Below are 25,553 nucleotides of genomic sequence, written 5' to 3' on the forward strand. Positions count from 1 at the left end.
CAGGCAGAAAGGCATAAAATATTTGCTGAAAAAGAAAACCCAACATCAAACGATTGAAGGAAAGGAACCGACAGAAAGGAGAGTAAAAGTAAAATGGAATTTTCGATATTTTGTGGTTTTGCTTTATCATGATCTAGAATTTTTACTGCTATAACGTTTCCTATCTTCAGAGCATTCCCTAATATACTCGTTAAAATACATTTTTAATTTAAAAATATGTTGGAGTATTTTTAATTATATGTTTTTTTAGGGATTCTATAATAAAATCACCGTTTATGTTTTTATGTGAGTTTTTTTAAATTATTAACATTCTGGTTTGCTTAATTCATTCACAGCAACGTTAGCACGGACAACATCCATAAGGAAAGCACACTGCGAAGCGTTTCCACTGAAACGGACACATTGAAAAAGCAGATGGCGGCACTGAAGCGTAAAAATGATAACGCTTCGACAGAGAATGGGTGAGTGTCATCGCTAAAGCAAATATTTCAAAAATATTTAAATATTTTCTAATATTTTTACACTAAAATTACCAAGTGTTGGAGGTGTTTTTCTTTGCTACTTATTTTATGAACCATTGCGAAGAGCTGCATTACATTTGTTACAATGTTTTTCAGAGTTTGTGCTGTGGAATAGATATGTAAAAGTCACGCATCAACTAAATTAGAATTGGTTAATGATTTTAATTAATGTGATAAAAATTAAGTGTTCCAGTTAAACTGACTTCTACCTTTTTAGTTCCCGCATAGTTTTGAGAATATTAATATAATTTGATTTATCAAGCAATAATACAGTTCTTCCATAATGTGAATTTCTACTTTAATGTCACTATGAAGTTTTATCACTATCGTACATACCATACACTGATGCCGAGTTTTTCATTGGTTTTGATTTCATATTCCACCGATATGTCCGGGTTGTTCTTGCCCTAAATCAGACGCCTGTCGAACGAGCTAACGGACGCCCTTGCCGAACTGACGCTAACGAAGCGGCAACTTAAGGATTCCCAGCAGGAAGTAGAACGGATGAAAACGCAATTACGTGAATATGTACAGGAAATGCAGCGCGCCGAAGAATTGCTGTCCGAGAAGGTAATTAAATTCGACCATTGCTAGGGAGGAAAATTCGACGGGCAGTCGGATGGTGTGCGATTTTTAAAGCGATAGTTTAAAACATCTTAAACAAAAAAAAACATTGCACAATATGTGTCTCGTTGTGCACGACAGGTGCAGTGAACCTGGTGTGCTATTGCTGAGATAGAATTATTTAAGTATCTTAACTTCTAAGAAGACTAAAACAATTCAATTTAATATTTTCTTGAGAATTGAAAAAGGAGTGTAATTATTTATATTCAAATTTTCAGGAACGTGAAAGAGAACAGATGCTCGAACGGTACAGATCGCTTTCTGAAGGAGTCAATGTGTTGGAGACAAGCAATCACACTCTCGAAGCAGAAACCAGTGAAGCAAGGTATGTACTGTACTAGATATGTGAAGTATTCAGTAGTTGTTTTCGTATTGCAGATAGTATTTTTCATATTATTCTGATAGCACTTTTTTAAAATTGCATAGGGTAATAATGTTTTAGACCACATGTTTAAGTAGTTTATAAAATTATAATTGCTACTATGCGATAGTAAATAACAGACATAACAAGGTTTAGTAGACTATCACTATAAAGTACAGCGTTATAATTATAGCGTCAAAAAGCTCTTTTCCACATACACTAATAGAGCGTTCCTTTGGAGCTTTTGGAATAATATATCACTGCTAGGATACATATCAAATTGCTGAGTGGAAAAGCAAAGCAAGAAAGATTCATGAGCGTATCGTAAATTGGAAAATAACTAGAATTAACTTTCAACTTTCATTATTTTGGCTGCCCCAATAATGCTGAATGCTGGTATGCACATGGATTGGTTTGTATGGGGTGGGTTGCTTGCACTAGATATGGACGCATGTATCGAAGATAATTAGATTTTCACCGTAGTACTACAACGGTGTGCGAATATGTATGTTTGTGTATACTTTTTGGCTAAGCTCCGTTTTCGGGAACCGTTTATTGGGTATTTATTTTTCCCATTGGTTCTTTCATCAACTTCGTTGTGTGTTGCCGGAATTCTCTAAAGGAAACTGCTGCAGGAAGCGGAAGAGCGCATTACAACGATGGTGGAGCTGATGAACGAACGCGAGCAAAACATTCGAGAGTGTGAGCATCAGATAAATGAATTGTCGGCAAACCTGGCCGCCGCTCAGTCGGAACTGGATGCATTGCGGCAGGAAAACAATTCACTAGCGATGGATCTAGAAGCCACCAAGGAGTTGTGCAATAAGCTCGATCTGCAGAAGGACAAGCTTCAGGCGGAGCTGGAAGAACATTCTAACATTCGCGAGCAGCTCGCTCGCGAAAAGGGCACGCTGCAGAAGCAGCTAACGCTGACGCGCACCGGTGACCGGGCAGCGGTGGACGGACTGCAGGAGTTGCTTACCGCTAGCCGGACCGAAGTGGAGCAGCACCGTATTGCGCTGGCAAATCAACAGCAGGACACGGAAAAGCTGCGTATGGAGGTGGACACGTTGCGCAGACGGTTGACGGAAGAGCAGGAAACGGCCCGCCGCAGTGAAGCGTTGGCCAGCGAGTATAGTGTGCAGGTGCAGGAACTTAGACGCCGCATCACGGATGAAAGGTTTGCACAGATTCGGTCCCGCGCTGGCGACTCAACGGAACGCGAAGACATTGAAGATGATGAGGACGAATGCAACAGGTATTCAACGATGTAGTCGCGACAGCAGCAGTGTAACAATAGTGTAAGCTTTTGTATATCCCTTTTTTAATCGCACGAATCTACGAACGCACTGCTAGTATTAGACAATACTTAGAAGCAGCGAATAAAGCAAGAGAAAAGCATTCGAAGAATGAGTTAGTTGCAGTGAAAAGTTCGAAAGAAAATTTTAATGTGAAGCTAGTACAAACAATGGGAACACAAACGTCCTTGCGGAAAGTGAAACGTTCCAATACACGGGAAAAAGGCGTACAAAAGTCCGGTAATTATGAATAATAAATGCGTCTGTGTACTTCCAGCATTGATATAAGTAATTGTTTATTCTAGAGTCGAAAATGGTCGCTCCCATTGGTTGGAAAATTACGAAATATGAACGTTCTGCTTTAAAAGCTGCTACAAAACCGGACGAGTTAAATACTGCGGAAACTGACCAGAGTCAAGATTATAGTGAAGATAGTTCAATCACATCTTCGTCACTCGACGGACATTCCGTTGCCTCGGAAGCGTATACTTCGTTGTCGTATGAAATAATCGATCAGGTAATGGATCCTTTAGAGTAGAAAGTACTGTTAAATAGTGCAGCAAAACGAGAAGAAAATTTTTCCAGTTTTTAAAGCGTTAGCGGAATTGTTCGAACACTTTGGTGCAGTTGCCAACGATTGCAAGCGGGCAAGAGAAATGTGACCCATTTGCTGTTGCTAATCGTTTTCCATTAATTACTATCGACATATACATATAGTCTATAATATTATTTCCGACTTTTCCACTTTTAACTACTGATGCAGCGAGCGACGGAAGACGGTGGCGTTGATAGGGCGACCGGCGCATCCAGCATCGTTAAGGGACAAATGGATGGGACCGGGTCAACGGTAGTCATCTATAAAACTAAAGCCGGCGAACGTTTGGTGCTGAAGGGCTTACGAACGAGCGAACCGGACCGTAACGAGCAATGTGCGAGCAGTCGGATGCACCCAACCAACCATCCTTTGGTTATTGCCCGTAACGTTGATGAAGCTGTACCTCCACAATATCACCACACCCCGAATGGAAGAGTAATGATAATTGATGAACCTTCCGTTGGTACAAGTTTCGGTACCGAGCCCGCTGCCATCGATTGTAACACGACCATAACCGCAACGACCGGTGCCGAAACAACGGTGGACACGAGGGCAAAAATATTGCTCCACTCGTCCTCGCATGGTGAAGGTAATAATGTCGCAACTATTTTATCTGATCGAGATACGATTTTTGTTTCTTTGCCGTTTCCGGAAACGGAAAAATATTATTCTCTTTTCTTTTCTAAAGGAACATCTACTAATAATGCTGTTTCTAGCAATATGCTCGTGCCGATGCAAACGACCAATGAAGTTAAAATTGAGCCCTCATCAACCACCCACAATTATCATCTGCGGTTTCACTTAAAAATGCCAGCACAACAAAGTAGCAAACCGGCATAACGAAGCAAAATTGTGACTAATTTTTTTTTTGATTTAAAACATTTTTTTTTATAAGAGTGCCCTATATTTAGGCTAACTTTGATACATAGAAGCTTTTGCGAAAGAACTAAGATATTTGTTCTTCTATTTATTATATGCCATTTTTGCATTATATCCATATGGATTGATGTGATGGGTTCTTTTTATTGATTTTACTAATTGTGTAGAGGCTGGTTACATTGACAAAATGTTTTGCTTAATGATACGTATCCAATTTATTTATATTCACTAGAGCGTTGAAATTTTGCCACATGTTTGTGGAGTTAAATATGTTTATTGAATGAATGTATACTTTGGATCTTTCAAAATGAGAATATGTGGTTATCAGATTGTTAGGTAAGCAACCAATCGTACAAACGTGATGATTGTTGCATTTATTAAATGAGCCTTGTCGGATGTATAATGCTTTACAATATGATAGTGCTCTTAACAAGATTCTCATTACGAACAGGGCAGTCTATACGGGTACTATATATTAGAGGTAAAGTTTAAACTTGATTCAGAACAGTGCAATAATGTGTTGGACACTGTGGATTATGGTAATCGCTTCGGGCACTATTTGTGTGCGAGAACTTGAGGCATCCGTGCGCATTACCAACTATACGGACGAGTGGGATCCCAAATATCTAGATGTGGATTTGCGTGTTCGTCGGCTGGACCAAACCACGGCAATCGATTTTGATTTGGATCTGAAGCAAGAGCTCGACAAAAATGTTGAGGTAAGATAGTATTTTTATTATGATAATCGTTATTTAAAGCATTTACAATATTCAATCAAGCACCGGTTTCTAATTCAAGTACGATGTTCGTTTGTGTAAACGAGTGGCCGGAAAATATCATCAGATGATGTACACGGGAAAGCAGCAACTATGCGGGAAGGAATTACGGAGGTCCCGTAACCTTTTGGATCGCTACATTGCCTCGGAACTGGTGAAACATTCAAACCTAACCACACGCTGTCCTATTAAGACGGGACACTACGAGGTTCGCAATTTTGAAATTGACGACCGGCATCTGATGATGAGTGTTGTGCCTTCCGGTGAGTTTCTAATTGAGGTCGGTGTGTATCATCGGGGCAAGGAAATCAAAATGAATCGTTGGTTTGTAACGGCAACGTAAAATTAAGATAAAAAAATACGAAATCGTTTGATGGTGTTCGGGAAAAGTAATTATGAATCTGATTTTAACGATGGAAAGATTATTACAACCTTAGATCAATTGCTGTAGGTTTGGGTGTAGTGATTTTTATGATATTCGTTGGAGAGGAAAATGTTAATCTATTTATTGGAATTAATTTGATTTGCAACCCTTGTACCGTTCTGTAATACAATCAACATTTTTGGGTGTGTTAGTAAAAAGTATAAACTTTGATTTACAGCAAACATAACCAGTTTTATGCAGTTATCAATTTAAGCCTACCTAGTAAAGTTCCCCGAAACACGACGTCCATCTTTGGGCCGGTGTATGTCTGTAACAAAACCCCGAACTTTCATGGAGGCAGAAACGTTGGCAAACGCATGTAACTTAGCGAAGAGTTTTGAAAACTCATCAGACCCTTCTCAATAGGACACCGGGTTGGCATTGGTCCGTGATGCCGTAGGTCGTCGCGTATTAGGTTCATCAAGCGATCGAGAGATGGCCGCACGAGAAACAGACAGAAATCGAACGTCTTGTTGTATATCCAATTTTCAGTCGTTTTTGTACGTACAAAATAGCCTGTATTCATCTGCACAAAAAAAAGTCGAAATTGAGTAAATTATCATACCTTGACATCAGGAAGACGTTCAAGAACATCTATAATCCAATCCATTGTGGAGCTGTCGCGAGATGTACGAAGTGTGCCGGTGAAATTACAGTACTTGCTGCCTGTAAAATCCATTTTGTACAGTATGGGAATGAGCTGAAAGATACGTAAAAGTTAGTCAAATAGTTAAAACAATCAACCAGACTAAATGCTTCTTTTAACTACCTTTGCATTTTTTTCCAATCTGCCTGAAGAACTATTCCCTGGAGCAGCAGCGTAAATGCAAGAATAAGGAACATGCGAACCATAGTGAACAAACACTACCAATTGAACCATTGGTTGAATTGGCTGTACATTTATTTAGAAATGTTCGCTGTTGGAAGCTAATTGCAATGAAAATCGCGTTTTAAGTGTTCCAGAAAGATTAATTGGTATATATAATATGAATGTCTCTCTCTTTCTCTCTTTTTGATTTAACGACCCTTATAAGGTCATGCCGATCATTTCTGGCTTCCTAGAATTATTTTTACCACGTAGCCAGATAATCAGTCCTTGCTCCGGTTGACGATCCGGATGGGATTTGATCTCCGGTCCTGCCGTGTGGACCAGCGCCATTTATCACATACACCACGGGGCCACCCCATTTACTGGCGTTACTTAGTGTAATTCTTTTTTAATAAATTGTAATTCTCGATTTTGTTAGTCCTCATGGTAATTAACCGCAGTTGTGAAGTTGTAATTCTCATAGGTGACTTCTATATGTTGGAACTTCGGCAGGTTGAGTTGTACGCATCATAGTATAGATTTCATCAAACTAGAAATTAACGTATCAATAACGTTAGAAACGAACGTAGAAAGCTTTATTTGAAATGTGTAAAAACACATTTCTGACGTCATTTAAAATAGCCACGCAACATAATGCATTCGAAATTTAAACAGGAAACTGAAAATGCATTTATATCTTGACCCTTCTCATTCGGCCGTACCAGTAGGAACGAAACACGTTTTCATATTTGGGCCATTTATAGGTGCTCACCGTAAAACCGAAGTTAGTTTCCGGCAGGAAGGATGGTAGCTTTACGCGATTCAGCGTGACGTTCCTGTAGACCAGTCGTTCGGGCATAACAGGACACCCGGTAGGCACTTTGCCACGATGCTTCAATTCTTCCACCACAAACGTACCGAACCGATCGATACTCGGTCGCTGTAGAAAGGGGCATAAATCGAATGTTTTGTTGTAGATCCAACTTTCCGAATTACGCGTACGGACAAAATAACCCATGTTCATCTGAAAAGGTCGTAAAAATACATATATACAAACCGTGGGCGTTATTCTTCGCTACACTTACCTTGAGATTGTTGAGTGGAAAAAGTACATGCACCACTAGTTCCATGGTAAAATTTTCGCCCGATCCATACCGATGAATGGCTACACTGGTGTTAACGTATTTGCTTCCTTCAACAGTTGCTCTAGTCAATATTGGCATGAGCTAGAATGGTAGAACATGTTTACAAAAAGGTGTTTGAAATGAGCACAAACTGTGTTAGTACTAACCTTTAATCCTGCACCATTTGTTAATACAGCAAAGTTGCACCAGTAAACACAAATAACTAAAATCCATTTAGACATCACAAATTTTTACGCCGTAGCAATACTACCGTCATGTGGTTCCGGTTAAGACGAAAGGTGCAATGTGAATTGTTCAATAAATGGACAACCTTTTCGATAGGCACTAATGTATTTTAATTCATTGTTTAATTAAATTCAATTCATAAGATATACGGCCTGGCCGTCCTTACGCTAATAAAAAAATTAATAAATTCAATTCTCTTATTGCGAAGGAATTAAAATCCAATAATCAAGTTAATGTTCCATGTGATGGAATTAAAATTAGGCATCATATCTGTAATCAAAACGTTCAAGTAGACTTTTGCTAATAAAATATTTAGAATGTTTGTTTAGTACATCACAAACCAATACGTGCAATGACGAGCGCAAGGGGAGTAATATTGATTCTGTTCTGTTCCATATTATTGACAGCATACGTGGACTCAAAGGTTTGGAACAGATTAAGGGTAAATTAATAAGTTTTAATGTTTACTTTATTTTGCTTTCATTCACAGCTTATTGTGCACGTGAAGAAGGTAGAAATTGTTAATAATTACAAGATTGCCAATGCTTCTGCCCAAATTCGACGATATGGCCCATCGATGAGAAGTTACGTGGCCGATTTTCGCATTGAATTGTTACAATCAATGTCTAACGGTATGGTATGTTTGAGAAAAAAAAAACATATAAAACAACTCTAGTACGTAATTCTAAGACATCTGGTCTATTTCCACAGGTGAATACCGTATACTATGTTCCGAATCTTGCTGGCAAGTACGAAAAAGCGTTTTATAATCGGACAATCAATTTCTGCACCTATCTACGGCAACCATTAACCGATCGTGTCCTTAAAATGGTTTACGAGAATCTAATCCAACGAGGAAATCTGCCGAAGCGCTGCCCCGTACTGACCGGAACATATACGTTTAACACAAGCTTCGATGGTTTGAATTTGCCCGGTTTTTTGCCGGAAAGCAGCTTCCGGTTTGATCTTAACTTTCACCGTGGTCCACCGAAAAACGAACGCATCTTCAATGGTTATTGGTACGGCGAGCTTAGAAGAGTGTCTTCATAGTTGGGGTTTAGAGTTGTTCTGATCCTTACAATTGCTGAGTGGCGAAGGCTTCGGATGGATAATAAAGCGGTAAGCAGCACTGTATTACCTTGTCTAACGAATTTCTCATTATGTTATTATTTTGCTTTTTTTTATTAATAAAAATAAATTTTTTAATATGTTTCTAGATAATATCATTTAATTCTTTCATAGAAGAAATTATTCCGGAGTATCTCCGGAGTTACTCCGAAGTTTACTCCGTTGACTCCGGAGTAATCCGAAGTACCCTGCAACTGATTCCGCAGTGCACTCCGGAGTTGAATCTGGAGAAAAAACTACAGAGTAAACTTTGGAGTTACTCCGGAGTTACTCAGGACTATCTCAGGGGTAATCACTCCGGAGTAACTCCGAAGTTTACTCCATAAACAGTACCTCCGAGTTACTCCGGAGTAACTCCTAAGTTTATTCCGGGATAATTACTCCGGAGTTAATACGGAATGTCTCGGAGTCGGATTACTCCGACTCCGGGAAAATTGAAGATTTACCCATCACTAGTACCGTCATGTGGTTCCGGTTAGGGCGGAAGTGTGAATTGTTCTCAAAATGCACATCCTTTTCGATAGGCAGTAATGTATTTCAATTCATTGTTTAATTAAATTAAAGGAATGAATTAAAATCCAACAATCAAGTTAATGTTCCATGTGATGGAATTATAATTACACATAAAAGCTATTATGAAAACGTTTAAGCAGAATTTAGCTAGTAAAATATTTAGAATGTTTGTTTAGTACATCACAAACCAGCACGTGCATTACAATAATGACGAGCGCAAGGGGAGTAATATTGATTCTGCTCTGTTCCATATTATTGGCAGCATACGTGGACTCAAAGGTTTGGAACAGATTAAGGGTAAATTAATAAGTTTTAATGTTTACTTTATTTTGCTTTCATTCACAGCTTATTGTGCACGTGACGAAGGTAGAAATTGTTAATAATTACAAGATTGCCAATGCTTCTGCCCAAATTCGACGATATGGCCCATCGATGAGAAATTACGTGGCCGATTTTCGCGTTGACTTGTTACAAACAATCGCTAATGTTATGGTATGTTTGAGAAAAAAAACATATAAAACAAATCTAGTACGTAATTCTAAAACATCTGGTCTATTTCCACAGGTGAATACCGTGTACTATGTTCCGAATCTAGCTGGCATGTACGAAAAAGCGTTTTATAATCGGACAACTAATTTCTGCACGTATCTACGGCAACCATTAACCGATCGTGTCCTTAAAATGGTTTACGAGAATCTAATCCAACGAGGAAATCTGCCGAAGCGTTGCCCCTTGACCGGAACATATGCGTTTAACACAAGCTTCGATGGTTTGAATTTGCCCGGTTTTTTGCCGGAAAGCAGCTTCCGGTTTGATCTTAACTTTCACCGTGGTCCACCGAAAAACGAACGCATCTTCAATGGTTATTGGTACGGCGAGCTTAGAAGAGTGTCTTCATAGTTGGGGTTTAGAGTTGTTCTGATCCTTACAATTGCTGAGTGGCGAAGGCTTCGGATGGATAATAAAGCGGTAAGCAACACTGTATTACCTTATCTGACGAATTTTTCATTATGTTATTAAAGAGTTGTGCCTATTATACGTGATATTCGCTTATCCGGCAAGGGCAGCGTCGCGATGAGCACGGATAACCGGCACTCCACTGTATTTTGCCTTTTTTGTTATTATAATTTTAATATGTTTCCATATGTTGATATCATTTTACTGTTTCATGTAACGTTAATTTAATTCGTGTTGAACGTTAAACCAAGTCAGTTTGGTTTTTAATTTCATTGTTAATTTTTTAAAACTCTCACGTAACAGGTCGAATCATCATTTTAGTCCTCTTTAGGGTGGTATATGCTTCTAGATGCGTATACCAGTAAAGAGTAGTAAAGTAGTTCTTGTTTCGATATTCTCCGTTCAAATTACTACAGAAAGCAAAGGAAAGAAAGAAGAAATTAGTTAGTAAACTAAAACATTAGCTAAATGATACAGATTAGCAAAATAGCAATTATTATAATATCTCGAATATCTCGTACCTGTAATAGCAATTGTTCGTTTCAGTTCTGGTATACCACCACGCACCAAGATGCTCCTCGGCACAGTTGTTCGAAGATTCATCATTGTTCTGATCGTATGTGGAAAATTTACTGCCCCTGTGATCTCTAAATGCGTCACCCACCATGCCGTTGAAACGGCCAACCGATTTTATGGCGTATTTCTCACTTTCATCTCCGATCTTGAAGTCATCGTAGTGTGCATAAGCTATCACACCGTCGAAGTCTTCCAACACGATAAGCAGCTCGTGTCGGCGGGTTTTCAAGATCGCGTACAGCTTTTCCAATCCTAGCCAATGTTCGCCACGTAGATCACCAAACCCTTCCTTATAGTCGGCCCAATTGCGATAGAAATTGACCGAACCATCGAACCGTCGCTGGAATACGATCCAGCTGCCGAATCGGTGATTATTCGTCCAATCGCGCGATACTTCAAACGTGATGTTCTTTAAATTATCTGGTTGGATAAAGTACACTCCCGTCTCTTCCGGAAGTTGTTCTAGCTTGTGCTCTAGCTCGTTCAACCGTTGTGTAGTTGACGTTAAGGAGCTAAGCAGCTGTTCCGATTTGTTTTCCCAATATTTGTTTGTCGTAACAAGCGTTGCGTTCGTTGCTTTTTGCATTTCATTTAAGCGTGGATCGATACATGAAGAGATATATGAACAATCCAAATTTGTAGACGGTATCGATTTTTCTATGGATGAACTTTTCGTTTCATTTAGCACCAGAAATTTATTACTGATATCACGTTGCAATTCATCGACCCGATCGTTCAGCAGGTTTATTTTTTCACTCAATGTTTGTGACAAATGCTCAATCCGCTCTAGTATTCGAGATTCGTTTGTAATCGTGACTTCTTCCAAAGGATAAGATTGATTGTCAGGATGATTATGAGCTGCCACCAGTCCAATCACCAGGGAAAGTAACACAACGTACCATTTAGTCATTTTAATCACAAGACAAAACCTACGATCGCTAACGTACAACGCGCAGTACCACACTAAACTGTGATGCGGAAGTGATACTGCTACTTAATAAACAAAGTTCTATAACGCTTTGATATGTTCTTTCGTTATCATAGTGATTTGTTTTTTCACCACACTTTTCGGATTTTTTTCAATCACCCTTAAGCATGATAATGTGCTAACACTAAAACTGGCTGTATACATGCTCTTTGTTTGACCGTTCGTTCCAGACAAATGTTCAAAATTCAACGACAATTTGCATTCATATTGCTTTCTAAATAATCTGCTTTAAATGTCTTTTGACCTGTTTCATAATAATCGCTAAACCGTTTCAAAACAGAAGATAAGATGTTTAAACACCATCGACAAACGACGGTATTCGATCGTGAGTGAGTTACAGGAGTTGTTTGTAGTCGTTGTTTCGAAACCGGAGTCGGTTCCAGAACCGACTCCGGAGCCGGCTCCGGAACTGGAACTGACTCCGGTTTCGAAACAACGACAACGAATAGTGTTGGGTCAAGTAGCTCTTTTGCAAGAGCGAAGCGCACCGCTCTCGCTCTCTAAAGTGTGCATTTGAGGTAGCTCAACACGGAGCGCTGCACACAGGAGCGATTGTGCGATCCGCGAAATTTTGCTCCACAAGGAGCATCACAATTGGATTTATTTCGTTTTGAACGAAACAATAAAACATTAATTTTTCTAGGCATTCTACAGCCTACGATACATTATGCGTAAAACTCTAAAAGTTTACGCTTGATTTGGTGGGGAAGGCACAAAACTCAACGTCAAAAAGTTTGTAGCTCCGAGAGCTACAAAGTTGTAGGGTAAACTTTTGACGGATGGATTTTTAAGCAGAGTAAAAACAAAACACATGACAAACGAAGTAAATATCCAATACTCAATTAGAAATATGTGGCGCTATTAAAAAATTTCCTTAAATGCGTTAAAATTGGTATTTTAATCCAATTCTGCCGCTGCTTGTGGTGCGAAATTTCGCTCCTGGGAGCGCATAGTACAATCGCTCCTGTGTGTAGCGCTCCGTACAGAGCTACCTCTTTTTCCCGTGGGCTGTGCGGAAGCGCGCACAATAAGATGAGCGGAGTGATTGAGGTACCTCTTTCGCTCTTGACCCAACACTAGCTACGCTGCCGGATACCAACCAACAGCTCCCTGGGCCCAACTAGACAAAGTATCATGTTTTCTCTCTTTACCTAACTAACAATTAAACCTGCCAAAGCGAGAAAACATTTCGGCTTCGGAAGCCGTGGGTACACTCCGGAGTGCCCATCACTAGTTTGTAGGCATTTGATAAGTGGTGAAAAAAATTGCATAGTTCATAGAGCACGGCTTACAACTTGTGGCCCTTTTTGAAATATTTTTAACCACGTAGCCGGATAATTAGGCCTTGCTAATGCTGGGACGGTTCGGATGGGATTTGATACCCGGTCTTGTCGTGTGGAACCGACAAACATCACCTGCGTCTCGGCCCTCTGCCAGCAGTCAGGTATTTAAGACAAACCCTTGTCAATTCGTAAAAACTTCTCGAACTAACGACTGTTAATTTACATTTAATTTACGCCTTAAACTGAAGATTATTAAAGAGTAAATATAAGCAATTTGCCTGGCTACGAACCCATTGCTCGTTCTATGTTCACAGTCTCATTCGATCGCTGACTGATCGCTGTCTGAGCGTAAAATTTTGCTTTGGTGATATTATATGTTACCATAACAAAAATTAAACCCGAAAGTGTATTTCACTCGTATAACACACTTGTTGCTACTATATTTCAAATAACATACTCGGTTAGCCATCTTGAAAGGCGCAGAAAAATGAACTTAGTCACGACACCTAGCAGCGTGTACCAGCCGTACATTTCATTTTTTTCAACGTACCGTACCAACGTGAATTGTAAAGTACTTCATTTCTGACACCTACCAACACATACATAATGAAGTTAGTTTCCGGTAAAAATAATGGCAAACGTATTGCACTCGTGGATATGCCGCTAAATGCGTAAATACCTGGAGGGATCGGACACTTGGTCGGTATGTTTCCATTGCGCTTTATCTCGCGGTATAATATCTGTCCCAACCGGTGCACAGACGGGTTTCGAAGGAACCGACAAAAATCGATGGTTTGATTTTGCAACGGTGCTTTTACCACAACGGCAGCAACATCGACCCATACGACTATATTCATCTGGTAATGGTAAAGATCAGCATTTTGCATTATAGCATGATGCATGGCAGCCAATAGCTTATTAACTTACCCACGGTTCTTTTATTAGCTGTTTAACCATAATTGAGAAATCGACCTTAGTCTCCGTTGGTGTGGCGTGTAGGCTGGCGGAAGAGTTCCCCAATTGACATTTTATAGCGGATTTCTAGCGTTTTTCGAGCTATCGGTCCCTTAAACTGGACCCTTAAACGTCCCTTAAAGCCGCAAGCTTTAAGGGTCGTTTAGACCAGTTAAACGCTTGCTTTCATGCAGTTCTCCCATGGTTGCTATATTTTCTCATCCCAGCTGTCATTTGACAGCTGAATAATCAAAACAAAAATATTGCTGTGTGATGTTTTCTCGGTGGTTTATTTTTACAAATTGCTCAATAAAACTCCGTCGAATTCGCCACGTTCACTGAAGTTACTCTAGATTAAAAGAAAAGGTATGGTTTGTGATAGTTTTTCACATCGAAAAAAACGTTTTTAACATAATATTATGTTCGGAGCAGACAAAATGTCTCGGGAACCGGCATCGGCAAATCCCTCCTACACTTTGCTGGCGTTGAAGGCCAAGTTGCCGGGGCTAACGATAAAGGCATCTCCATCATCCGGAACAGCACCACCCTCCATCGTTGCATTGGCAGCATCTGTAAATGCAAAAGCAAATTCTGAGCCTGTGACCACCGAAAACAACAAACTTTGTCGGTCAATACCTACCGTTAGCATTTTGCAAGCACCATCTTCGAAGATTCCGTCGCCATTTAGACCCACATCACCCACATCCAGGGTCGTTGATACACCACCAGCACCGCTATTGCCTAAAAATAAAAACGAACATGTTCATCTGATGCACATCAAAACTGAAAGATTGCTCCGACCGACACCTATGCTTATCAAAACAGAAAGAACTTACCGACCAGCACCTATAGTAAAAGCTTCCGTTACCAGCAATATAGTACCATCCAAAACCATCGGAACAAAATTATCATCGGCAGCAGCACCGGCACCACTCCCTCCTGTAACACAAAGAATAAACAAACATCCTGTGATTATCAAACGAGATAAAATTTACCGACCAGCACTTACGATGAAAACTTGCAGCACTGTTACGTCCCAGGCATCTTGCACTGCTATACCATCAGGCAACCATCCAGCCAACCATCTAGTTTCTGCAGCACCACACTCTTCTGTAAAGGAAAATATGAACAATCCAGCTATTTTAAAACCCGGAAAACTTTACAGACCAAAGCTTATCATCAATAATACTTCCCTGAATACTTCAGCAAAGGTCGCGTCTCCGGCATCATGCAGTACACCACCTTCCATCGCTACTGCAACACCTGATTCAATCCCAGAGAGTGCAAAAGTTAGCAACAAGGTGCTGGATGGAATATCGAGAATCGAAGGAATGTCGGGAGTGATGATGAAGTCGATGTCGCTTTTATGGTCTGAGCTAAGTTATTGCACGGACCATAAAAGAAAATCTGTGAATACAAAAGAGCAACAAACATCAACACACACATCATCAGTTGAAATTCCAATAATTGCATCCGAAGATCAACTAAAACGGTTTAATGAGCAGCTGAAGGAAGAACCTTATTTTCAAAGAATCCTTCACCAACTTTCTGATGTGCAAAGTACCGGAAAGAAATATGCAAAGAATATCATGCATGACGCTTTCGTCAAACTTTTTAAGAGGGAATTTGTAGTGCAATGCAGCTGGCGAGGGCAAGCTAAACAAGGAACAAAGGTCAGGATCGATGAAAACATTCATCTTTTGCGACTGTTTAAAGAGATTGGCGAAGACGCGGGATTCAATGTGACGAGCGAAGATGTTGAAAAATTTTTCAAAACTAAATTGTATAACGCAAAAAGTTGCGTAAATAACAACAAGGGGGTGATTAAAAGCTCCGCCAAGATTGGTCACACACGTGTACACAAAGTGCCTAAATGAATTATTTACCAAAGTTCCTTAAATGAATTAATTGAATTATGAATTTATCGTTACATTTAATTGTTGATTTTTTGTTCGGTTTAAAAAACCTGAACAAGGAGTTAATTGATGCTACTTCTTATTAGTCATAATATGAAATATTAATTAATGTATAAATAGAATTTTTTCATGCAATTTAATGAATGGAAGTTGAAACCAAATTGAATTTCTAGCTAATCTATGATACAAAACAAAGGGGAAATTATAACGAAACGGAACACTATCATATGGAAAAATAATAAAAATAGAATAACAACGTGAAAGCAATATCTTTGCTGGAAGCACCACACTACCACACTACCAGCTACCTAAAAAGAGATCAATTTGTAAATTAGTTCAGGTTCCTTTCAATAACTCGTTGTAGTTCGTTTATTTTTACTTACTCGGATCGAAGTGTATGCAGCAGAGGAAAGAACACTGTTGATTTGGGTCGAACTGAGCGCTGGACAGAGACTAGCTTGCATCTGACATCTGCTAATTCCACTTCCACGTCTTGTGTCGGAACGTCCGCCGGTATTTTGTATATAAGGATATCAGATGACGAAAAAATCGACTCCGGATCATCCTCGCTAAAAAGAAATGAAAATAAATCAAGATTGTAGTTATATTGCTTTCTTACTAGCATGAAGTTGTCATTGTAATGCACGGCATTCAAAAGTTTTACCACTCCGTTACCCTTCGTCAAAAACTATTCGTCTCTAGGTAACGGTCGAAGAGCAAAATCACAGGCCAAAAAGATGCCTTTCTTTTTTCGCCTATTATAAATTACTCTGTGTTGTTGTTATCTTTTCCTTTCATTGTTCCTATTTCTTTTTTTTAGGTATAAAAAACTAATTGATGTTATTGGGTTATTGTTATTTATATTGAGTATTATTAAGTACTGTGTAAATTAAATTTATACATGTACAACTAATCATTGAAAGTTGTTACCAAATTGAATTGCTAGCTAAGGTATCTTACAAATCAAACGGGACTTTGTCTAAACGAAAATGTTTCAATTCGTTATAAGGTATTAAAATGAAATAACTAGGAACAAGAAGCGTGTTTTTGATATTCAAACTAGTTATAATTTTCTTACCAGTGTCTTCCATAGGAGCTCTCTGAGCTGCTCACGGTCAAGCAAGATCATACGCCACACTCGTATCCTGGTATTTCTGGAGCTACCTACACGACAGTAAAATTTATACGTTAGTAAAGTGAGTGACTGATAAATTCGGATATACTTACTTAATCTTCACGAAGAGTATGCAAAAGAGGAAAAACTACCGTAGTTGTGGGATTAGGGGCTGGATGAACGGCTACAAGTTTACATCTAATATCTGCTGCATCCACTTCTACATTTTGTGTCGGAACGTCCGCAGGTATTTTATATATAAGAATATCGGAAGACGAAAATTCTGAATCCGGGTCATCCTCGCTAAAAAGAAACGAAAATAAATCTAAGACATGTGAATATTGTTTTCCTATTATCGTAAAATTGTCATTTGTTTGAATGATACTCAGAAATTTTACTACTCCGTTACTCTTTGTTAAAAACCATTCGTCTCTAGGCAATGGTCGTAAAACAAAATCGGAGGCCAAAAAAATGCCTTTCCCGTTTGTGGTCAAGTAGGGATAGCGACGGTTCGTTCTACTACTTGCCACTCCCAATGCAGATCTTTCTTCTGAACGTGCTGCAGCTTGAATTCCACACCGAAAGCCTGATCGAACCGACCGTTTGATGACCTGCAGGTGGTTTTCGAAACAGTATGTTGAAAACTCGTCTAGCGGTCCGTACTGCAAAACGTCCTGAGCAATGTGCTGAAGATTATGGACGTTGCTCGTGAGGTTCTCACGACCATAAATCTCCCCATACAACTGAACAAAGGTGTCCATAAATTCAGCTGCACGTCCCCAAAGGCTCCGATGAAATGAAGAAGAAAATATAGTTAAAGCACAAAAATAAAGCAAGAAGTGACTATACGCTTTATCACTTAAAAATTCCTCCATCAGCACTGGACTGGCGTAATGCAAGTATGATCGAAATTCCGAACCCTTCCAAAACCGTATCACATCCAAACCTCTGAGTTTGCGATTAATCTCAGAGGGAAGTTTTACTGTGGTAAGGAATTTAGATATCCATTTTTTTGCTGCAAAAGATAAAGGAGGAAAATTAGAATACTTATTTTCAACTAATAATAATAGGTGTCGACGGGTCACTCCCAGATCGCATGTATGTAGGCGATCGCTCGTTGGTACATTCTCAACCATGTTGAAACCCGGCAATTCCTCTAATGGTGAGTTCCATAGTTGGTGATGACCCGGACATTCCCTAGCTCGAAATCCTGCATCGGTTCGTAGTGGAGCACCGACGGTGTCGAAAATCATTCGGTGTGCATAATATTCACCGACACAGGTACACCGCATACAGCCGTGGTATCCATTATAGTTGGTCGTTGCTGCAAAAATCAATGAATTAGTATTTCGATTAAATGTAACTGTTTCACATAATGATAAAAACCTTTTATGAAAGCCCTTGCTGGTGAATCGGCAATAATAGCGCGGATCTTTAGCTGCACCACTTTATCCCCGAACCGCAATCCTCTCTGATGAATCTCTTTCATTTCCTCTACCAGCGGCCTCAAAAAGACTTCCAGGCTGGTTGGTTTTTCCGGTCCACAGAACATTGATATCATCATGATTGGGGCTAGGGGGAGCTCTTCCACTTTCATTAGGATGGGCCAAAGCTGTGTTGTTGCACTTCTATGAAGTGGGAGGCCGTCTGTGGACAACATGATTGTGAGTTGGTCCGTAGAAGGAACAGTTGACCTGAAAAGTAATATTATAGACAAATAATTATTCATACATTTTTATTGAACATATTGTAAATACTTACTGAAAGTAGCTGTTGAGCTTATTCTCTATTCCTTTGTACCAAAATTCTCCTCCTTCTAGGGTTCGTATTTCCTTGCCGATAGTAGTGGATGTTTTTAGCAGCGTTCGAGAATCCTTGGGCAGCGGTAGGGCAGTCCATTTCCTGAAAATAGCCAAAATTTCATTTATCGACGACCGTGGTTGGTTATGCACGACTGCCCAATCTCTTAAACAATCAGAGATATTGCGATGGTTGGTGCAGTTATGAGCAGCCGTACATTCTCCAACCATGTCTTCTACATCACTGTCGGAGGAACAATTACCGACGTAATCGTCCTCGTCGCCAGTTTCTACACTACTATCTAAATCTACAAAATTGTTATCAACTAAAACTACATCCCCTTGAACACCACCACCAGAAAAATTAAAACTAATATCGCTTGTGTCTATCGGTTCCGGAAGCTGCGATGAATCTTCCATCTCCTGGGGTTGGTTCTCTCCCTGAGATGTTGGATCTGTAAAACGGAACAAGTCTATTAGTGTCTATTTTTCGTATGGTAGAATGATATGTGAATAAATAGTAGCGATAAGCGAAAATGCTATGATTTCACAAGCACCACAACGAAAATTATCGTTGTGTACATTGTAAATTGTTTTCATAGAAGATTTATCTACTACGAAACTTTTGCACTTCTTAACACGCAGCACTAATATTCTTGTTGAGATGCACAAAATATAAAAAAAACTCCTAATAAAGGCCACATCGATTCAGTGAGCCATTTGAGTGTTTTGCAACAGCTGATGCCAACAGAACTAACATCGAACAACAGTGCACAGTATGTTAAACCAACGTTCGATCACAGCACAATGCACAAATTATACAAAAGCACGAATCTCAACAAACCACACAAATTTTCGCACAGAATCAATTGCTGTGTTACAAAAAACGCGATGAGGTTTATTCCGGTCCGATTTACATACGATATTGCACCGGAACCTTTCGCACAACAAACAACATCCGCGACGCTAAGGAAGGAAGTTCTTTCTCTCCTTCAATGGCAAATTTCACTCACTGCACACCATTTATCCGAAATATGATAACGAGCACAAATCTAAATCAATCTTAGTTTAAAAATTAAACAAAAACTTACCGCTATTTTGAGTCACCATCCGGCTCGGTCCCGGAACTTCTGCGTGCAGGTTTTGCTCACGATCGTACTCCGCTTCTAAAGCCGCTAGCATCTTATTTGCCCGATTCGTCACTTTTCGGCTTCTCTTCAGAGGTATCGAAGACATTTTTAATGATTTTATACACTTTAAATAAAGGTTTTCGACAATTTTTAGCTCTAATCGTATTCCAAACACCCAAAATCAAATCAGATCATAGGTAGAATTGAATCTGTCAGAGCCGGTCAACCGGAGAAATCCCGTTACTCCAGCAGTTTTGAAAAAATCGAGTATGACACGAGCAGTTCGGATGAGAGTCGAGCAATTTTTTTTTAAATTATAGCGTTTATTTTAGACCAGTTGTCAGCTGGGAATGCTGATCACTATTTATCTCGTTCCTGTAGTGTGTGCCTGTTGAACTAAAAGGTACATTAAATTTAATTGTACAAGCTTTCCAGATGAAAACACTATGTAATAATAGAGTGTTTTAAAACAGTTTTAATGTAAATAAAAATGTTGAGCCTAAAATCGTGTATGGCAATTAGGTTGAATGTGCAATCGGAGAATTCCAATAGGAGATCTATGGGAATGATGAAACGTTCTGTCACGCTAATGTTCTATTAATCTGTTGGGCGAACAATCCACCTGTTTCAAATTGTCTGCTAATGTGACAGATAATTGCTAATCAGAAACGCACAAAATTTACCATAATTTATAGTTGTGAAGTTGTATGTTTATATTCTAGACTCAAGCAGTGGAACATCGATTATCCGGAGTGCTCGGGACCGAAGTGATGCCGGTTAATCGATTGCCACGGATAATAGTCCCTTAAATATCAATATCATTTATATATTTACATAAAGCGTATATAGCATCTACTATACTATGTTAGTTATTTTGATGCTTAAAATGATTCTGGATCAGGCAAATTATTATCAAATAACAATTTGATTTTATAACGTAAAATAAAATCATTTCAAATATATCGATTGGTGACGATTTTAATAGTTTTAAGCAACTTGACATCAGTACCAATGTTCACAACGGTTGAACAGCTATCAATTTTCGGCGCACGTTTAATCCGCCCGCCGGTTAATCCGCCTTCGGATAATCGACGTTCTACTGTAATAAGTTTTTTTCTGTACATGTCAAAAATGAAAGGGATAAACTAATAATATAAAAAACTTAATCTAAATGATAATAATTAGCATAAATTTCAAAATAATCTTTCTAACTTCTACATATTTGCAAATTATTTGAAATATTATTCCTAGCTGTAGCAAAGCGAATGCAAGAGCGATAGTTAATTGAATTGTTAACACGAACTCTGTCTGCGAACTGAGTGTGAACTCTGACCTTTCGGTAGATGTCACTAATACATCAACCACTGATCACTGACTGTTCCTGTCAGTGGTGAGTTTCCGTGGCAGATCTACTGACAAAAGGTTGAAAGGTGGCACAACTAGAGTTGATAAAAATACAGATTTTGCTAAACCATTCGACAGTTTATTAAACATTGAACCAGAATTCAGAGCATACATCTATACCAAGACCCTTCTCATTCGGCCGTACCAGTAGGAACGAAACACATGTTCATTTTTGGGAGTTTTGAAGCAGATCACCGTAAACCCGAAGCTAGTTTCCGGCAGGAAGGATGGTAGCTTTACGCGATTCAGCGTGACATTTTTGTAGACGAGTAGTACCGGCATAACAGGACATCGGGTAGGCACTTTGCCACGATGCTTCAAATCTTCCACCACAATTGAACCGAACCGATCGATACTCGGTCGCTGTAGAAAGGCGCAAAAATCGATCGTTTTGTTGTAGATCCAACTTTCCGAATTGCGGGTACGGACAAAGTAACCGATATTCATCTGCAACCATTCGTCAAACGTTAATACGCAAACCGGATCCTTTTCTTTGCCACGCTTACCCTTATATCTTTTAGTGGGAGAAGTACATCTAATGTTAATTCCATGGTAAAATTTTCAAGTGAACCATGCCGATGGATGGCTACGGTTGCGTTAACATACTTGCTACCTTCAACGTTTGCTTTCGTCAGTATGGGTATAAGCTAGAAATATGTAAGAAATTTCCTTGAAGTGTTTAGTGCTTGCGTGGAATTTCAATATAAACACCTGCAACGATGGTCCTGCGCCGTTTGGTAGTATGGCAAATATAAGAAAGTACACACCAATTGTTAAAACACACTTAAACATCACAAATTGCTATTCCAAATCAATAGCGTTATCCCTTCTATGCTTAAAGTAAATCGGTACTGAGGATTGTTTACAACGTTTCCATCAGTTTCATGTGTAAATTGTACTTCAATTTGGTAGTTGAAGAGTCATCGTAACTAAACGCAATTGTAATATCTTTGATTACTATCGTAACGTTTGAGTAAATTATAGTTAATATAATATTTAGCCGTTTTGGGGAAATCCGTCGGGGGGAAAGACAGCTGGGTTGATTGTGTTCTGTTGCATACTGTTTGGTGGAAATGTTAACTTTTAATTTTTTTTTAATTAAGAATTATTGTAGAAAGTGTATATCTTATACATCTCAGATGAAGCTTACAATTACACATTTATTACAAAAAAAACTTTGGTGATAGCTAAAACAAATTGTGTAACACAAATATCTTTTGTTAGCCTGATACCGTGCATCGCTAATGAATCAGGTATTGAAACATAAAATAAAATGAGTTAAACTTCGCATAATTTATTTTGAAACCATATCAAGCAACAAATTAATAGTTCTATGCCATTATTCTTTTCAATATTCCGTGCCAGAGGGAACGAAACACATATTCATTCTTAGGCCCTTTAAAGCAGTCTGCCGTAAAACCATATTTAGTTTCCGGCAGAAATGAAGGCAACTTTACACGGTTAAATGTTACATTTTTGTAAACCAGTCGTTCGGGCATGATCGGACAGCGTTTCGGTACTTTGCCACGATACTTGAAATCGTCCACCACAAGCGAACCGAACCGATCGATGCTCGTTCGCTCCAGAAAGGCGCAAAAATCGTACGTTTTGTTGTACATCCAATATTCCGAATTGCGACTACGGACGAAATAACCCATGTTCATCTGAAACCAAAAAAAAAAAACAAGAGAAAAGATACATAAAAACATGGAGAGGTATTTCCTTCCTATTCGCTTACCTTGAGATTGTTCAGTGGTAGAAGTATATCAAATACAAGCTCCATGGTAAAATTATGGAACGATCCATACCGACGGATGCCTACGCTGACGTTAACGTACTTGCTACTTTCAACCTGTGCCATAGTTAGCACTGGCATAAGCTAGAACAGTGTTTCAAGTTTTGTAAAAGACGTTCCGAAAGAGTACAAACTTAGATATAGTTACCCTTAAGGATAGTCCCGCACCGTTTGCTAGAGTGGCGAAAGTGTGTGAGTAAACTCCAATAATTATAATGTACTTAAACATCCCAAAATGTTCTCCCAGAACAATTCCGGGTTCCGCCATATCGTTACGGTTAGGGCGAAATGTGCACTGCGGATCAACTTGAATTTATGATTAATTATTTCACTTTCGTAAAAGTGGTTTCAACTCCACAATCACCACAACAAAAACTCCTGATGGATATCAATTGTTACACGTTTTTTAAATGTCCGTCACTGAGAATAACGATAAAGCAGGATAATTTCAACCGCGATCATGTATTAATGTTTGTTGGAATAATTTTTTTTAATGCAGCATCTGCACATTCGGCTACAATAGACATGGGGTAGGATTCCCGAAGCTTTCAAATAAGCGAACGCATCATGACATGTGAAAAGTAACTCATCGTAAGAAGGGACGTATTTTTAGGAGGATTAATTTATTAAAATGATTCAAATTCAATAACACTAGGTTTCTTAAAAGATAGTATGATAACGCAATCGACATATAAAGAGCCTTAGATGACCAGAAAATTGAAGAAAATGATATTCAAGTTGAGGCATCTTACCACAACCCCTGTATGGCGAATTGCAGTATTCTGCCGAGTAGTGATGGGTGGGTAAACCCGAACCTACCAGGTCGGAGCTATCCATAAGCGACTCGAAGCAGTTCGGGTCGATCCGTAGATACAAGTAAGTTCAGTAGGTGTAACGATTCCGGTAGGTGCAAGCTACCATTAGGCGACTCCGACCCGTGGGTTCAGCGAGTTCAGGTCCGAACTTTCGGAAAAGTGGCCCCGGATCACTACGGATCACATCGCCATACAAAGGTGATCCCAGATCATTACGGATCACATCGCCGTACAAAGGTGATCGCAGATCATTCGATCTATTATAATTGGATCGATTTTTTCAAGAATTCAAATATTTCAAGTTAGATTTCAGATTCGCATCCGTTGGGAGTGGTATCACTTTGGAATCCTCCATTTTGGGAAGTAAGCTGGTAAGATGCTTGATAAATAGTTAGACGAATTGTACGATGTATGAAACGAATAGAATATTTAGTTTGCTATTAGATAGAAATACAAATCTAATAGATACATTAAATTTAACTACACGAACAAATTAGGTATAATGATATCATCTTGATTGAAATTTAAAACAGAACTGGAAAACTATTAATTCTCCCATTATAACGATAATTTTCTGCGTAAAATTATGGACAACAATTAAGTGATTGCACAAAATCTAGAACTAGATTTGATTCCGGCTAAACTAAAACTAGAAGATTCCGGCAAACCTAGTTTTGCCCTGGAAAACGTTTTGGATCTGTAAGAAAACCATTCAAAGATCCTAGTGGTAGAAACACTTTTCCTGGTGTTCAATACTTGATTTGAATATCGATCGCAGTGATTTGAAGATTTTTGCAAATGTAATTTTGTACAGAAACCAGATAGTATAAACGATACCACATCTCCTTCTGCATTTATTTCTTCTACATAAAAATTATACGACGTGTGGAGATATTGTATTTGCTTAATAACCCCTTAACAACGGTCCGCTGCAGTGCATTTGACTTTGTTGATGACCCCATTCCAACGGGATTCAAATGTATGAATTCTCTCCTTACCAGCAAGACCGATGACATCCAACATGAAGTCTAAGCCGTTCAGGAATGGTGGCAAACGCATCTGGCCCGGTGATATGCCATGAAATGTGTATAGACCTCTCGCAATGGGACATCCAGTGGGCATGTTTCCGTGACGTTTCAGCTCCCGGTAAACGATCTGCACCAGCCGATGCGTTCCGGGATTCCTAATGAGGCTGCAAAAATCGACCGTTTGGTTGTAGAACGGTGCTTTCAGTGCACCGGAGGCAACATCAAGCCAAAAGGTAGTAATAATCTACAGAAAGAAAAGCAAACAGCAGGTGATCATTACTGGGTGAAGCTTAATGTCAGAGTATAAGCCGTGTATGAAACCATCATCCATCTTACGCGAGGATTATATACAGATTGAATCACATTCATATCAATATTTACGCGGTTCTCGTTCGTTGTGTTTACAATTTGTGCGGTAAAATTCACAAACTTTAGGTTATTCGTCACTTCAACATGGGTAACGTAGGGTGTGAGTTTATACTTAGTTAACGACACTG

The 25,553-nt window shown here is 39.1% G+C and overlaps 5 protein-coding genes across 14 annotated transcripts in view; 3 read left to right on the forward strand and 2 right to left on the reverse strand.

Moving 5' to 3' along the window:
- The window catches only part of LOC125770893 (centrosomal protein of 135 kDa), a 36,866-nt gene extending 32,621 nt beyond the window's left edge, over positions 1-4,245 (forward strand). Inside the window, exons 7-14 of the mRNA XM_049440954.1 lie at positions 336-461; positions 938-1,091; positions 1,364-1,470; positions 2,129-2,764; positions 2,863-3,044; positions 3,110-3,321; positions 3,568-3,988; positions 4,088-4,245. Coding sequence (XP_049296911.1) covers positions 336-461; positions 938-1,091; positions 1,364-1,470; positions 2,129-2,764; positions 2,863-3,044; positions 3,110-3,321; positions 3,568-3,988; positions 4,088-4,239 — 1,990 coding nt within the window. The 3' untranslated portion in view covers positions 4,240-4,245. The remainder of the gene's footprint in view (positions 1-335; positions 462-937; positions 1,092-1,363; positions 1,471-2,128; positions 2,765-2,862; positions 3,045-3,109; positions 3,322-3,567; positions 3,989-4,087) is intronic.
- Positions 4,246-4,793: 548 nt separating this feature from the next.
- On the forward strand, positions 4,794-8,479 carry LOC125770907 (uncharacterized). 3 transcript variants are annotated; one of them, XM_049440974.1, is made up of 4 exons: positions 4,794-4,997; positions 5,077-5,317; positions 8,147-8,293; positions 8,368-8,479. In XM_049440974.1, the coding sequence occupies exons 1-3, from the start codon at positions 4,794-4,796 to the stop codon at positions 8,179-8,181; spliced, it is 480 nt and encodes a 159-aa protein (XP_049296931.1). In that variant the 3' UTR covers positions 8,182-8,293; positions 8,368-8,479. The 3 variants fall into 3 exon arrangements, with proteins under 3 accessions (XP_049296931.1, XP_049296932.1, XP_049296930.1); XM_049440975.1 differs by having other exon boundaries at positions 8,147-8,288; positions 8,368-8,452; XM_049440973.1 differs by lacking the exons at positions 8,147-8,293; positions 8,368-8,479 and having other exon boundaries at positions 5,077-6,453.
- Positions 8,480-8,682: 203 nt separating this feature from the next.
- LOC125770898 (microfibril-associated glycoprotein 4-like) lies at positions 8,683-12,636 on the reverse strand. Of its 2 annotated transcripts, XR_007419254.1 has the most exons (3): positions 10,776-12,636; positions 10,286-10,664; positions 8,683-8,794 (listed from the first exon to the last, which is right to left on the reverse strand). XR_007419254.1 is itself a non-coding variant. In XM_049440962.1 (2 exons), exons 1-2 carry the CDS (start codon positions 11,738-11,740, stop codon positions 10,547-10,549), a joined length of 1,083 nt encoding a protein of 360 aa, XP_049296919.1. In that variant the 5' UTR covers positions 11,741-12,636; the 3' UTR covers positions 10,263-10,546. The 2 variants fall into 2 exon arrangements, 1 of the variants encoding a protein (XP_049296919.1); XM_049440962.1 differs by lacking the exon at positions 8,683-8,794 and having other exon boundaries at positions 10,263-10,664.
- Positions 9,360-10,197, forward strand: LOC125770906 (uncharacterized). Its single transcript, XM_049440971.1, has 3 exons — positions 9,360-9,576; positions 9,643-9,789; positions 9,862-10,197. Exons 1-3 carry the CDS (start codon positions 9,505-9,507, stop codon positions 10,195-10,197), a joined length of 555 nt encoding a protein of 184 aa, XP_049296928.1. The 5' UTR covers positions 9,360-9,504.
- Positions 12,637-15,918: 3,282 nt separating the features above from the next.
- On the reverse strand, positions 15,919-20,368 carry LOC125770894 (uncharacterized). Of its 7 annotated transcripts, none has more exons than XR_007419252.1 (6): positions 19,976-20,368; positions 18,847-19,339; positions 18,472-18,779; positions 17,199-18,409; positions 17,050-17,135; positions 15,919-16,540 (listed from the first exon to the last, which is right to left on the reverse strand). XR_007419252.1 is itself a non-coding variant. In XM_049440955.1 (4 exons), exons 1-4 carry the CDS (start codon positions 20,118-20,120, stop codon positions 17,199-17,201), a joined length of 2,157 nt encoding a protein of 718 aa, XP_049296912.1. In that variant the 5' UTR covers positions 20,121-20,368; the 3' UTR covers positions 16,624-17,198. The 7 variants fall into 7 exon arrangements, 4 of the variants coding, with proteins under 4 accessions (XP_049296912.1, XP_049296913.1, XP_049296914.1 ...); XR_007419253.1 differs by having other exon boundaries at positions 15,919-16,279; positions 16,355-16,540; positions 17,050-18,409; XR_007419251.1 differs by having other exon boundaries at positions 17,050-18,409.
- Between the last annotated feature and the right edge of the window lie 5,185 nt (positions 20,369-25,553).

Source organism: Anopheles funestus, chromosome 3RL, assembly GCF_943734845.2.
Source record: "Anopheles funestus chromosome 3RL, idAnoFuneDA-416_04, whole genome shotgun sequence".
NCBI lineage: Eukaryota > Metazoa > Arthropoda > Insecta > Diptera > Culicidae > Anopheles > Anopheles funestus.

What these genes read in the sequence shown, in the direction of transcription:
- LOC125770907 (XM_049440973.1), top strand. Translation starts at nt 4,794, where the DNA reads ATGTGTTGGACACTGTGGATTATGGTAATCGCTTCGGGCACTATTTGT. An exon ending in AGCTCGACAAAAATGTTGAG is followed by an intron (nt 4,998 to 5,076) that starts GTAAGATAGTAT and finishes TTCTAATTCAAG; the next exon opens with TACGATGTTCGTTTGTGTAA.
- LOC125770906 (XM_049440971.1), top strand. Translation starts at nt 9,505, where the DNA reads ATGACGAGCGCAAGGGGAGTAATATTGATTCTGCTCTGTTCCATATTA. An exon ending in CAGCATACGTGGACTCAAAG is followed by an intron (nt 9,577 to 9,642) that starts GTTTGGAACAGA and finishes TTTCATTCACAG; the next exon opens with CTTATTGTGCACGTGACGAA. An exon ending in AAACAATCGCTAATGTTATG is followed by an intron (nt 9,790 to 9,861) that starts GTATGTTTGAGA and finishes CTATTTCCACAG; the next exon opens with GTGAATACCGTGTACTATGT.
- LOC125770898 (XM_049440962.1), bottom strand. Translation starts at nt 11,740, where the DNA reads ATGACTAAATGGTACGTTGTGTTACTTTCCCTGGTGATTGGACTGGTG. An exon ending in ACGAACAATTGCTATTACAG is followed by an intron (nt 10,665 to 10,775) that starts GTACGAGATATT and finishes TGCTTTCTGTAG; the next exon opens with TAATTTGAACGGAGAATATC.
- LOC125770894 (XM_049440955.1), bottom strand. Translation starts at nt 20,120, where the DNA reads ATGTCTTCGATACCTCTGAAGAGAAGCCGAAAAGTGACGAATCGGGCA. An exon ending in AAGCTCAACAGCTACTTTCA is followed by an intron (nt 18,780 to 18,846) that starts GTAAGTATTTAC and finishes ATTACTTTTCAG; the next exon opens with GTCAACTGTTCCTTCTACGG. An exon ending in AGCAAGGGCTTTCATAAAAG is followed by an intron (nt 18,410 to 18,471) that starts GTTTTTATCATT and finishes TGATTTTTGCAG; the next exon opens with CAACGACCAACTATAATGGA.